This window comes from Pygocentrus nattereri, chromosome 26, assembly GCF_015220715.1.
Source record: "Pygocentrus nattereri isolate fPygNat1 chromosome 26, fPygNat1.pri, whole genome shotgun sequence".
Lineage (NCBI taxonomy): Eukaryota > Metazoa > Chordata > Actinopteri > Characiformes > Serrasalmidae > Pygocentrus > Pygocentrus nattereri.
Window position 1 is genome coordinate 20802205 of NC_051236.1, and position 13658 is coordinate 20815862.

Here is a 13658-nt window from a genome sequence, read left to right on the forward strand (position 1 = left end):
TAAACTTGATGGAATTCACTTTTAAGTGCCATGAAGTTGGTTCCCACCCCTGGTAACCATGTGGACAGAATATCCTGTCTACTGTTTGGGTCTTTAAGCTTCTTAATGGCTTGATCCTGATTGCTCTGAATGTCTCCATCCATTTTTGCTGGCTGCCCTCTTTCTTGTTACTTTCAACTGTACATTTTAAGATCTTTTCCGGTACTTCCATTCTTGTTCTGTGGAAATGCTATGCTCACTGAATCAAGTAAATTCAATGCTTTCCTTTTTCTCAGTGTGGGAGTTGGTCTCCACAGCTGCAGATTTCTCAGACACGCACCGCATGCTGCAAACCTCTTGATCCACTTCTTTTCAAACTTACTCCATTAATATGAGACCTGGGACTGTGCAGGACACTGAAGTAATCTGAAGACACTGTCTGGTTCTTGCTTGGAGTGCGTGTTCTTTAATGAGTGAAGCATAGTATGGTCTTGTACCGCTGTAGTCCATGTCCATTATCAAGGATCAGAAAGTTGTATGTTTAGAAATGCCTTTCTGCACACCACTGCTGTAAAGAGCTCTCACTCTTTGGTCCTCTGTGTTGAGCATTTTCCTTTCGCTTCTCATTAACACAATGTTTTTTCACCTGCAGCGCTGTCGCTCCATAAACTCTTTAATTCCTCAAACTCGCAAGAAGGCTGCTGTTTCTAAAATCCCAGGACAATTATAATCACATAAAGTTCAGACAGATCATGTGATGTACACAATAATTACAACACCTTAATGTTTGGTCCAACAACTGTGGACCACTGTGGCTGTGTCCAAACTCCCATACTAGCATAATAACCAGGCAAAAATGGTACACTCCCATTAACAGTGTGTTTATTAGCACAGTGTGTATAGTCAAGTAGTACGTGGAGTTGGGTGCAGTACATGGTGTTTTATATATTGAGTTGTGGCCAAATTTGGAGGCATGTGTGATTTGCATTAATGAGCAGGTGTTACTAATAGATTTTTAAAATCAAAGTATTTTCATTTCTTCTTTCATATCGTCAACAAAGGAAAAAAAAAACATTTCCACAGCAAAACAATGCACACTAACTCAAATGTGGCATTAATGTCTATTTTATTCCAAGAGATTAGCTGAAAATCAAACACTGATGTAAGATTTGAGATTGCATGATTTTTACCCAGCCTTTCTAGGGTATCTGACAGTTACTTCATGACCAACATTACAGAAGTGAATACTTCTAATCAAACAAAATAAGATATGACCTTCATTAACTTTTTAGAGCCTTCCGCCCAATGACTGCTGTGTGTGTGTGTGTGTATACCTTTTTAGAACTAAAGAGCTATGCTCCTGACATATTTTCAATGGCCATGCGGTGGCATGTTAAGGAGGCTGATTAATGAAGATCCTTAGTCTTTTTTAATACGGATTTGTTGCTGGCATCACCTATTTGATAAATACAGCTCGTCTCACAATCCATTTTCACACTCAATATGTTTTCATCAACACAGCTACTATAAAATAATAAAGGTATCAAAGACAATGTTTAATAATAGAGATATGTTTCATGGATAAACTAATAAATCACATGCATGATAAAAAAAGATCCAAAAAGATCAAATACATACGATAAATATAAAAGAGCAATTTCAAAATGTTGAAATGTGCATTATGTTTAATACATATACTAAGGCATGTTTGAAGCAATAAATACATAATATGCTGTAATTCAAGGCTTCTCCAAGATTGCACTTTCCTCAATAAGACTACAAAGCTACAGCACTGGCAGTAGAATTGTCTTCCACTCGCCAACAGACCTCTGAATTTCCTAGTGAAATAATTTCCTTTGTAATATGGATTAAACTCCTACATGGATCCTGAACTAAAGTCACATCAGCAGCAGCTAAACCCCATTGTGTGTTTTTTTGCCTGCAAAAGTGAGTATGATCAAAATTCACCTCAGCAATCTGCAACCCTGAATCCACAGATCACAAAAAAGACTCCACAGCTGTGCAGGTCAGCAAAGGCCCCAACTTCCATTAAAAGCCTAATGAGCTCTTTCCTTAAATGTCAAAGGCACTAATGATGTGTCATTATCAAAACTTTCTGTTAGAGTCACAGGTGCAAACATATGTATCAAAGAATAGCATTCCATTATACATTATTATAACAATACTGTATAAAGTTCACATCTATGAACTAAAGAAACCAATAATTCATTTTCATGGCTTCCTGTACTAAATAAAAATGGCAAATACGAAAATATTAAGCATTTTTATCTTCTCTGTGAAAAGGAATGTTTGCCCCAGAGTCGATTTAAAGACAACAATTAAAAGACACACGTGGTGAGGCGATTTTGTTTAAACATAAAATAAACCAGAACTAGACAAATCATCATGGCAGTATTAGCTGGAGATGAGCTGATGGCCACCTGTACTTGCCTCCAGCCCCTCACCATAGTGACCTGAAACAGGCCCAAGTCAAGTCTGTCAGTGTCTTATCACACCATTCTGCAAGGTTAGCTTGCTTGTCTTCGCTGAAAATAAAGATCGAAGGTTGCATATGGACACCAAATGCTTAGAACACCTCATCTTCAGAATCTCCTTCTCTTTCCCGTGGTTTCAGGAGACCCATCTCCATCGGTGGCATTCTTCTGAGTTTAGAACGTACCGCACTGGGGAAGAAAACACTGATATCATTGACTGGAAATGGCTCTGACTTTTAAAGGAACGGCTCTGTGAAAAATCACACACTTCATCCTTGCCAGAAAGGATCGGCCAAGGTGTTCAGTGAATAAGGTGTGCTTCCTTGGTTTTGTACTGTGTCAGTGATGAGGCCCGTGCGGCTAACAAGTAGTCCATAAATTAACACTGCGAAAAACTGAATGCTGAAATCATCAACCCCTTGCAATAATAGAGCAACACTTTCATGCCAGCAGTTTCACTTCAGCTAGTGGCATTTTCTTAGCAAGTTTTAGGCTAATCAACATTTCAGTTGTTTTATGTGGGTTTCCAATAAATCTGTGATATATTTGTGTTATGTAATTTAAGCTTTAAGCTAAAACAAACTTAAACATGTATATATAGATTCACAGGGTAAATATTACACAAGTTACAGCTTACGTGGCCCGGGTAAGCTAATGGCTTATGTACACATATATCTCAATTAACATACCCTTAATATGGAGGCTTTATGTGAACTCTTTTCATGGCACCATCACTGTCCTACCGAGCATGTGTTCCACTGGCCTGAAACTGCTGGAGTGAAACTGTGGGTGTAAACTTGTGGCTCTGCAATCAGACTCTTTTCCTCACGTGTGTGAATGGCATGTAGTTACAGTGGGGAAAAAGTATTTAGTCAGTCACCAATTGTGCAGGTTCTCCCGCTTAAAAAGATGAGAGAGGCCTGTAATTGACATCATAGGTAGACCTCAACTATGAGAGACAAAATGAGGAAAAAAAATCTGAAAATCACATTGTCTGATTTTTAAAGAATTTATTTGCAAATAATGGTGGAAAATAAGTATTTGGTCACCTACAAACAAGCAAGATTTCTGGCTCTCACAGACCTGTAACTTCTTCTTTAAGAGGCTTCTTTGTCCTCCACTCATTACCTGTATTAATGGCACCTGTTTGACCACGTTATCTTACTCGTTATTAGTCACACTCCAAACTCCACTATGGTGAAGACCAAAGAGCTGTCGAAGGACACCAGAAACAAGATTGTAGACCTGCACCAGGCTGGGAAGACTGAATCTGTAATAGGCAAGCAGCTTGGTGTGAAGAAATCTACTGTGGGAGCAATAATCAGAAAATGGAAGACATACAAGACCACTGCTAATCTCCCTCGATCAGGGGCTCCACGCAAGATCTCAGCCCGTGGGGTCAAAATGATCACAAGAAAGGTGAGCAGAAATCCCAGAACCACACGGGGGGACCTAGTGAATGACGTGCAGAAAGCTGGGCCCAACGTTACAAAGGCTACTGTCAGTAACACACTATGCCGCCAGGGACTCTTGCAGTGCCAGACGTGTCCCTCTGCTTAAGCCAGTACATATCCGGGTGCGTCTGAAGTTTGCAAGAGAGCATTTGGATGTTCCGGAAGAGTATTTGGAGAATGTCATATGGTCAGATGAAACCAGAGTAGAACTGTTTTGGTACAAACACAACTCGTCATATTTGGAGGAGAGTGAATGCTGAGTTGCAACCAAAGAACACCATACCAACTGTGAAGCATGGGGGTGGCAACATCATGCTTTGGGGCTGTTTCTCTGCAAAGGGACCAGAACGACTGGTCCATGTACATGAAAGAATGAATGGGGCCATGTATTCTGAGATTTTGAGTGCAAACCTCCTTCCATCAGCAAGGGCATTGAAGATGATCCCAAGCACACTGCCAGGGCAACAAAGGAGTGGCTTCGTAAGAAGCATTTCAAGGTCCTGGAGTGGCCTAGCCAGTCTCCGGATCTCAACCCCATAGAAAACCTTTGTAGGGAGTTGAAAGTCTGTGTTGCCCAGCGACAGCCCCAAAACATCACTGCTCTAGAGGAGATCTGCATGGAGGAATGGGCCACCATACCAGCAGCGGTGTGTGCCAACCTTGTAAAGACTTACAAAAAACGTTTGACCTCTGTCATTGCCAACAAAGGATATATAACAAAGTATTGAGATGAACTTTTGTTATTGACCAAGTACTTATTCCGCCATTATTTGAAAATAAATTCTTTAAAAATCAGACAATGTGATTTTCTGAATTTTTTTTTTTCCCTCATTTTGTCTCTCATAGTTGAGGTCTACCTGTGATGTCAATTACAGGCCTCTCTCATCTTTTTAAGTGGGAGAACCTGCACAATTGGTGACTGACTAAATACTTTTTTTTTTCCTCACTGTATCTATGAAAATGAACAGAAATTTGTTGCACAGCTAAAAACAGTAGGAGCCTTCACTACGTCTCTTTTTTTTTTTTTTCAGTTCTTCATTCAGTGTCAGAAACCACACAGTCTATTTGAGATTACTCAATGTGTGTGATGATTCAAGTATGTGATTTGTGGGCAGTTTACATAGTGCTAATCATAAGCAGCAGTAATTTATTAGCTACATTAACCTCACAGCTCCAGTGTAAAAACAAAAGACTTCAGACACCATACGTTTGTATATTTGGCACTTTTCATCAAGCTATCCCTTTAAGAGGGGACTAATTTGAGTGCAAGAGAACAATAGATGGTTGTTTTCATAGGAGTTCTACATGAATCTGGCGTCAGAGATAACATTTCGGTTATACATTAAGCTACTAATCAGCTGCTAATGTAGAAATGTGACAAGGCTGGAATCTGAGAGCACTCACCATAGAACAATGGTGTGTGCTACAGCAACAGTGAGCAGGGCGAAAGCTAGGTGCCAGCTGTAACACATGGTAATGAACATCATGTTGTTGTGGTCTGACAAATCCCACTGCACCTCACTGGGGGGGTACAGCACAAAGGCAATCTGGGAAAAAGGACAGATGGAAGAAAAAGTTACAAAAAAAGCCTTTAAGGCACAATAATACACATTTTATCTGACACATAGGCACATGCGCACAAGCTGACCTGCCAGAACCAGCTGCCCTGAAGCACGCACAGAGCAGCGCGCAGCAGCTCCAGCAGGATGTTTCCTCTGTGGAAGACCTCCAGGAAGCAGATAATAGCCCCTCCGAATACTGCGTACAACAGAAGCATGTGGACATGGACATCCAGCATGTCTCTGCCATGGAGGTGATAGAGGAATAAGAATCCTGCAAAGATACAGGCATTTAGCTTACACTAGGAGTGAAATGATGCATACACGATACATACATATATTTTCAGGTTTCGTACGATTTTCAATTCTGGGGACAAGATTCAATTCAATTTTTGACATTGTGTGTGTTAAAATGTCTTAATTCTAATGAGCTCTTAAAAAGATAGTTCTCCAATGGTTCTAGAAAAAAATCGTTCTATAGAAAACCAAGAAATGTCAAAGAATGCTTTGTACAATTAAAGGGTTCTTACATCATGATAAGTTCTTCAAATTGATGGAATGTGCATGAATGAGCTATATATGGTCCTATATAGAACCTTGCCAAAAAGGGTTGCATAGCAGCCAAAAAGGTTCTATTGTTAAATAACAAGAATTCTTTTGGGTGCTATATAGAACCAACCTACAGCACATTCACCATCAATCTGAAGAACCCTTTCGTTAAATAAGGAACGCTTTATTCATGCAAAGGGTTAACTGAGTGTTCATGGTTCTATATCAAACCATTTTCTTTACTATAGGACCCTTGAAGCACCATCTTTTTTTAAAAGTGTAATTACATACTAAGCCTTTTGAACCCTAAATGAGGGAGGACAGCACAAAAGAGGGCGGAGATATTAAACATGTGACTGCTTACATATTCTGTTAAATTTTCTAAAGCTTGGGCAGCTTGTGAAAGCTAGTTTTGCATCAATTTCCTTCTCCTGTTAAAAGCAGGTGTAAATTTGCATTAATGTTTTAAAAGACGTTTTGTTAACAGACTTCATTTAACAACATGAGGCATGAGCCTCGAACATGTACTGAAAAAATGTTTGCTCTCAGAATAATACTCTGGCACATTTACTGACATTCTGCATCATTGCAAACTCATTCGGTGTTAAACAGTGGCTGTCGCGATTTAATAAACAGGCACAATGGCGATTCAGCACCTATAAAATGACCAAAGGGCAGATCACTGCTCTTTTTGCCTCATTGCATATGCATTGTTAGGAGTCTGCCTCTGAAAGCACAAAGTACTGGTAGGAGATTGTTACAGTGAAGTACCTAATCTGATTTACCAAGACGGTGAGAGAGTAAAGACGGACTGTGCGCCATTTCACGCATATAAAAATCTAATTTTGGTGCTAACATGGTTGAAGCATACCTGCCACGCATGCTATGTTATTCTTAATTTTATGAACCAACTGTCATGCCTGAATAATGATCTGACAGGTTTCTTTTTAGTTAAAAATTTGTTAAAATTGCTTCAAACCATCAAAGTTCCTCATAACATCCTCATTTATTAAAATTGTCTTGAAAAGCAAACATTGCATATGCAGTGTAATGTGTCTGATCACAAATCAAATTCTGATCAGTCATGTTAGAAAATCAAACGCTTACCTTCATTGAAAAAAGCAAGGCCCAGGAGTAAACGGTCTAAAGCCAAAGGTGCTCCATCTGTGCTGTGGACGGTAAGCGAGGTAACCCCTGCCAGGGCGAAGAACAAGTACATGGTTGTGTGCTGCCAGTTCATCAGCTTGTCCCAGTGCTGAGTGGAGGAGTCATACAAGTGGAACTTTGGCCCACCTGTGGCAAGCTGTTCTCCTAGTATACCTGCGAGAGCAGTGGGTTAGAGGATCTTTAACAGTACTGATATTATTGACAGCTTTCAGTTAATGAATATTAATTAAATTGAATACAGGACCAACTGGAACTACTAACTGAGTGCCAACAGAAGCCCAGCTGTTTGAAAATGAGGCAGGCCACCAAAAACCTTCAAGAACCTTGGATCCCCAAGAACCATGTGCAAGCTATATACTTGACTGGGAGCAACTGTGACATTAAATGACTGTGTTTCCACCTCCATGGAACTCTGACTGGCAATTACTGTAAGAAGACCTTGCTATGGTTTTGTAGCATACAGTCAATCAACACAGACAATAATTTTGACACCTTGGGCTCTACTATAATAGATGCCACTGGTCAGGTGCTGAAGTAAATGCCAATTATCTTTTATTACAAGCATGTTTTGAGCCAACATATTTTCTATTCTTTTCTGAGTTTTGGCAAACATGTCATATTTATTGTCCATGATAACTGACAGTATGCCATAGATGCAGCAGATAGAGAGGTTGAAAAACACTAGTTCATTTCTTTAAGGCAAGGGTGTCCAATCGCAAAAGGCCAGTGTGGCTGGAGGTTTGATCAACAGAGACCAACTGATTTAACACATGGAATCAAGTGTGCTTCAGCTTATTTAGAATGAAAAGCTGCAGCCACACCAGCCCTTCGTGAATAAGATTGGACAACCTTGTGGTAAGGTGTTTTCATCCGAGATGACATTATCACTGTACCATGAAGCCTTGCATGTCTGAATTCATGTGAATGCATGTCTCTTAGACTGTGATTCCTTAAATGTTTTTATGATATGAAAACTATGAGAAAGTACTGAAGGCCAGTTTTGAGTTGATGTGATGAGAATGTGCAGCCCTGAATGTCAAAATAATGTAGTCCACTTGAAAAAGCAAAGCAGTAGCCACATCAGTAATTCCTTATCAGTCAAGGACATTAATAACAATGGTAATGAAAAACAATGTTAAAAGTCGTACATGGGCCAAGGAGGCATTATAACAGCAGTTGTTCAGAGGAGCAATAAACAAAAAAGTATCCACACAATGCAAACTGTCAAAGCAATTATGACAAAGTCATCTCACATCAAATGGAATGATAAGCCATATTAGGACATTCCTTTATGCTCTTCTGACCAGAGCTAAGGTGCATACAGAACAAAATAACACCAGAAATGTGTGCCTCTTGTTATAAAGGACATTCAAATGTATGGCTGAAGCTTACCAATAACGGAAAAGGAGAGGATTACAGCTCCCTCGATGATTTCTAGACGGTGTTGCAAGGCTCGTGTGGCGATCCTCCCTGCACCTGCACTTTTGTTCCTGCGAGTAGCGTACCACAATGAGTACTTCACTGTCCACCACAAACCAGCGATCAGAAAGAAGCTGCCAGGTAGAGCATGGCCTTTGAAATTTCCCATGTTGTTCTGCAAGCCCTGGAACACCAAAGTGAAGTTATGAGATATCAGTTTATCTCTCTGGCACTGACTACTAAAGACAGACACGCAGACATGAAAAGAGGATGTGTGTGATTAGGAACACGAAAAGGTAAAAGGTTGAGATGAGAATGCACAAAAAATCCCAATGAATTTCGTGTTAACATTTACCAAGTATTCACAAAACAGCAAGACATATTTAATTAATGACACTTACTGGATTTAACATGCCTGTCTCAGTCATTAAATTTATTACAATTGAAACTGCCACATGAATGTTTTCGATTAACAATTTGTCTTTTCTGTTTATTATATTAAGCTATTAAAATACAAGCCAAAAGTTGTTAAACTGGTGAATTAGCTTCCTAGCCACCAATATTCACAAGCTCCCAATTTACCAGACACCACAGACAGCCCTCTAAAGGTGCTATACCAGCAAGTAAAAACTTATTTTTATTATGCCTACGTCTCTGCAAATTTGTTTTCTGTTTTCTTCTTCTTACATGCATCTCCTCAACCCAATGGATGAAACCACAACCAATGCATATTGTTTGTTGTGTTATACACAACTGATCGTGAAAACTAACAAGTGTAGAAATTAACTGTGATCATCTTAAATAATCACAATCAGGTGATTATGTAATAATTGTGACATGCCTAGGACTAAGCACAAAACTATTAACTCCATCATCTCCAACTCTGGAAATGGTAAAAATGTTCATGGTCAACATGTACAGCCATCATGTGAGGAAAAACACAATGTCAGCATTTCAATCAGAGGCAGTGGAGAATTGAAGGGTACGTGCAATTATGGAGAAAGAAGACAATCTGACATAATGACAGCCTTAAAGAGAGACTGCTTGAAGTGTATGCGCATGTCTGTTGTGAGGAACCACAATTTAAACGATTTAAACAAAGAAACTCACATAATACACAAAAAACAGATGTTTTTACACACTCTCCTGTAAAATTTCCCATTAAACTGTAGACAAAGAATGACTTCATGAATTCTGTTAGGGTGAGGTTTGCAGCTTGCACTGACTCAATAACTCCACACCTACTAACATCAGATCATGATAAACATGCAGACAAAGCAGCAAGCAGTGGAACTCAAAGAAGAGCACAGTGTTTGCCAGTGATCACCTCTCACCATTAAAAGGCAATACAGGGTTCATAAAAGGACCTCACAGCATCATCATTATCGTCTATGTATTCTGCCGTCAGTATCCATCATCTATGTTATTCAGCACCCTTCAGTGGTGTTATCATATGAGTCACAGTGCAGGAAAAGAACAGTCAGGGAAGGAACACAAGGAGATACCACCAACCCCCACATCTACTCAGAAATGGACAAATATCATACATTTTGCAAAACTGCTGCCCTCCTTTCACATCCTCTTTGAATTAATGTTAAGTGATATTATTTGAGATGCCTATTACCACTATTTTAATTCCAACCATATGTGTATTGAGATATACTGAGAGTTCAAACCAACAAGTTACAATTTAGGCATGTACTAATGAGGAGGTTATATAGAGATGCTATAAAACTTTCACTACTAATTGGTAATGCAGTGGAATGTTTGGTGTCATGCATCAATTTTCACATTTGGCACTGCTAAAGCTAACAGTAGCAATACATTAGGATCTGGACTTTCTTTAAAAAGAAAAAAAAACTAAAACAGACAACAAGCAGTCTACAAGAGGCCATAGACAGTGAAGTTATGTTAAAATTCTTGGAAGATTCTCTTAAAATGTAATTAGTCTATGTTGCATTGATTAGAAAGTTGGCTAGAGAGCAGACCACAGAGTACAGTGTCTCCTAAATACCTTGAACCACCCACTGGCTATCAGCAAGGTCAGACGTGCTACTCTAACAACAGTAAATGGCAGCTGAAATAAGAAATATTTGTTTTAAGATGACGGAGCCACTGTTTGGTTATTTGTAGTCACCTTGTCCCACCTTGTAGTTTTATGGTGACACCTTGTCCCACTCTTTTTCATTCAGTGTGACATTTGCATTTAGGATTTTAGGAATGTATATTTTCTACAGGACAATGAACCTTCAATACATGTATGTACACAGCAGGACCTTCAATAGATCCTGTATTTACTTGACTTTCTTTGGTTATACCAGTTTCTTTCGGGCATGGAAATACTGATTTTCTGAACTTTGGTTACACTTGCTTTAAACTTAATGATATCTTTGTTAGACACTGTATGCTTCGAAAAAGAACATATACATATTAAAGTTTTAGGTTTAAAACTTTGTTTTGTATATGTTACATGTCGGGCCTATATAAATATACATATAAATGTTACATTTCTTCAGTACAGTCTGCGGTGTGTTATTGAGGTAGATGAATCTTTGAATCGTATTTTCTTGTGACTTAACGTGAAAGGAGCAGAAGTCAGCAGAGCTGTAGTTTTCAGCTCCCAGCATGCAGAGACATTCTGCTCTACCAAGATGTGAATATCTCAATTGCAATATTATAACACTATTGTAATGTTTACACACTGCTGTATATGAATAGTATACAGTATACAGCCACCACAATATTACACTTCTACATGCACTGAATTAAAATACCACCAAATAAATCTTATAAGAATCAAAAAGATGGAAAACCTAGAATGCCATATGCTAAAACATGCCAGGCTGTTGTGGAACAAGGTTAACCTCTGATTATTCTAAAACACAATAACCACGCAAGTAAGTATTTACTAGTGAGGACAGCGTTTTAAATGCCCTCAGGCTGCAATTACTGCTCTCAAGAACGCACGCATGGGCTATTCCAGCTGGGGACCACAGGAACCTTTCATTTTTGAATCCTGTTCTTCCAGGATGTAGTGCCATCGCCATGGATACACAATGACCTCTGAGCGGCTCTTCAATTGAGAGCTGACCAGCTGTCTGATTGGCTGATGCTGTTGTGTTTATTTATAACAGCAGGGCTAATAAATATGCACAGCATCTTTCATACAAGATGTGCAACAGCAACCACATCAGTAGGGCCTACATCAAAAGGGGTGAATGAATGAGTAATTTCTAATTAGTTTGACAGTAAAATTTTTGCCAGCTTATCTCAACTCAGTTAAAGACACGAACTCAAAGAAGCCCTGTATGCTGAACTACAACGAACAGCAGGTCAATCTGAGAAAAGGTCTATTTCATATTATTCAGTAATGTATGTTTGTTTTCATATAATCTCAACTCAACCTGGATGTGCATTCAGAATATAGCCCCAGAGGAAAGAACTATTCTAAATGAGATTTCTTCTTAATCTCATGTACTTCTCTTAGACATGCACTTGAAATCAGAATGAAACTTAAGCCATTTTCTTCTGTTTCTCTTTTGTGTCTGCCTCATTTCACCCCAGTCTTAGCTGAATAGTATTTCCATAAGAAAAGTGTAAGATCTGACATTTTCCTATATGGCTCTACTCTAGGCCTTTATCACAGAACTCTTCCAGCAGTCTGTCAGGCTTTTCTTATTCACTAGCAGAACTTCCTACAGTAAAATGCTTATGTTTATCTCCTCCTTTTCTCCTAAGGGGTGGTTTGGAGTAAGAATCCAGAAATCAGTAAGTAACGTTACAATACTGAGACCTGCTTTGAATTCAATCTAAAGAAAGACATTTTTTCCTTTGGGGCGTTCTCTGTGTGCTTCACTGACACGGCAGCCCAGGTCATATTTGATGAACAAGCACAAGTAAATAAAGGAGTGCAGTTTGAATGATTTGTTAGGTACAGAAGATTTCAAGTAAGTAAAAGCGTCTTCTTGTATAATGAGAGCTAATTACAGGGGCTGATAAATGTATCTCCTCTCCACTGTTTATCCTCTCCATATTTCCATTTCCAAGAGTTTCTGAGTGCTGACAAGCGCCTTTTAATACGAACCAAAGCGACAGTTATGAACGAATTCCTACTTAAAACTCGACCGACTGTTAACAAAACGATGCACTGACTCGAATTCAGGATTTTTAATCGTCTAAAAACAGCCTGGGATATAAAGTAGGTTAACAAATGACTTACCTCAGAGTCTAGCGAAGAAAAAGGCTAACGGTAGCTACTGTTGCCCGAGGAAACGGACTCAGACTTCGCAGTATTCGTCCTCCTTTCCTCGCATTTTTTAAATTAAAACTGTAAAACAGTAATGGCCTTCACAAGAAAGTGCATTTTGCTGTAAGTGAAAACACTGTCACCATCACTTCAATTAAGCGTTCTTCACCTTCAGCCTGCCCGGCCACTTCTCCAGCGACTTCTCATATTTCCAAGATTTCTTTTTCGTAGGTTCTTTTCTTGTGAGTACATCTTAAAGGAACCGCCCACAAACGTCAATGATTGGCCCAAAGCCGGGCGGCTGTATCAGTTCTCCTCGTTCTGATTGGCTAAGCGCCCCGTCAATCAAGACTCTTGTCTGAATTCCACGTGTGCAGTTTCACTCCGCCTGATTGTCGGCTTGAGGACATATAAAAAGGGATTTTCTCACACCCGTATTCCGACACGTCCCGCCTTCCGGCGCTAGGATTGGTTGGTAAGATCCGAGTTCCCGTGTTGTGATTGGCTGGTAGGATCCAGCCTCCAGGTCCTGCGTGGGAGCACTAAGTAGTCAATCTTAGCGCAGGAGGGCGGGACTTTGAGGAATACAGGTGGGAAAAATAACGACGTCGAGACGCTTTCTCCTCTCCAGGAAACCGCTATGTGGATCAGCGACTTTAAGAGATGTTAGGAACTCATAACGTGCACTTATTTTGAGTGCAGTATTTGGGGTGGGCTGTCCTGCTTAGTCTAATTCACACTTTAAAGCACTAATGAGACTTACAGCCCACCTGAAAGCCTGTCTTCTGGA

The 13658-nt window shown here is 39.6% G+C and overlaps 1 protein-coding gene across 1 annotated transcript; it reads right to left on the reverse strand.

Moving 5' to 3' along the window:
* Positions 1 to 1088: 1088 nt before the first annotated feature.
* Positions 1089 to 13063, reverse strand: tmem45a (transmembrane protein 45a). The gene is made up of 6 exons (XM_017718839.2): positions 12842 to 13063; positions 8596 to 8806; positions 7144 to 7356; positions 5577 to 5761; positions 5333 to 5475; positions 1089 to 2663 (listed from the first exon to the last, which is right to left on the reverse strand). Exons 2-6 carry the CDS (start codon positions 8789 to 8791, stop codon positions 2567 to 2569), a joined length of 834 nt encoding a protein of 277 aa, XP_017574328.1. The 5' UTR covers positions 8792 to 8806; positions 12842 to 13063; the 3' UTR covers positions 1089 to 2566.
* Between the last annotated feature and the right edge of the window lie 595 nt (positions 13064 to 13658).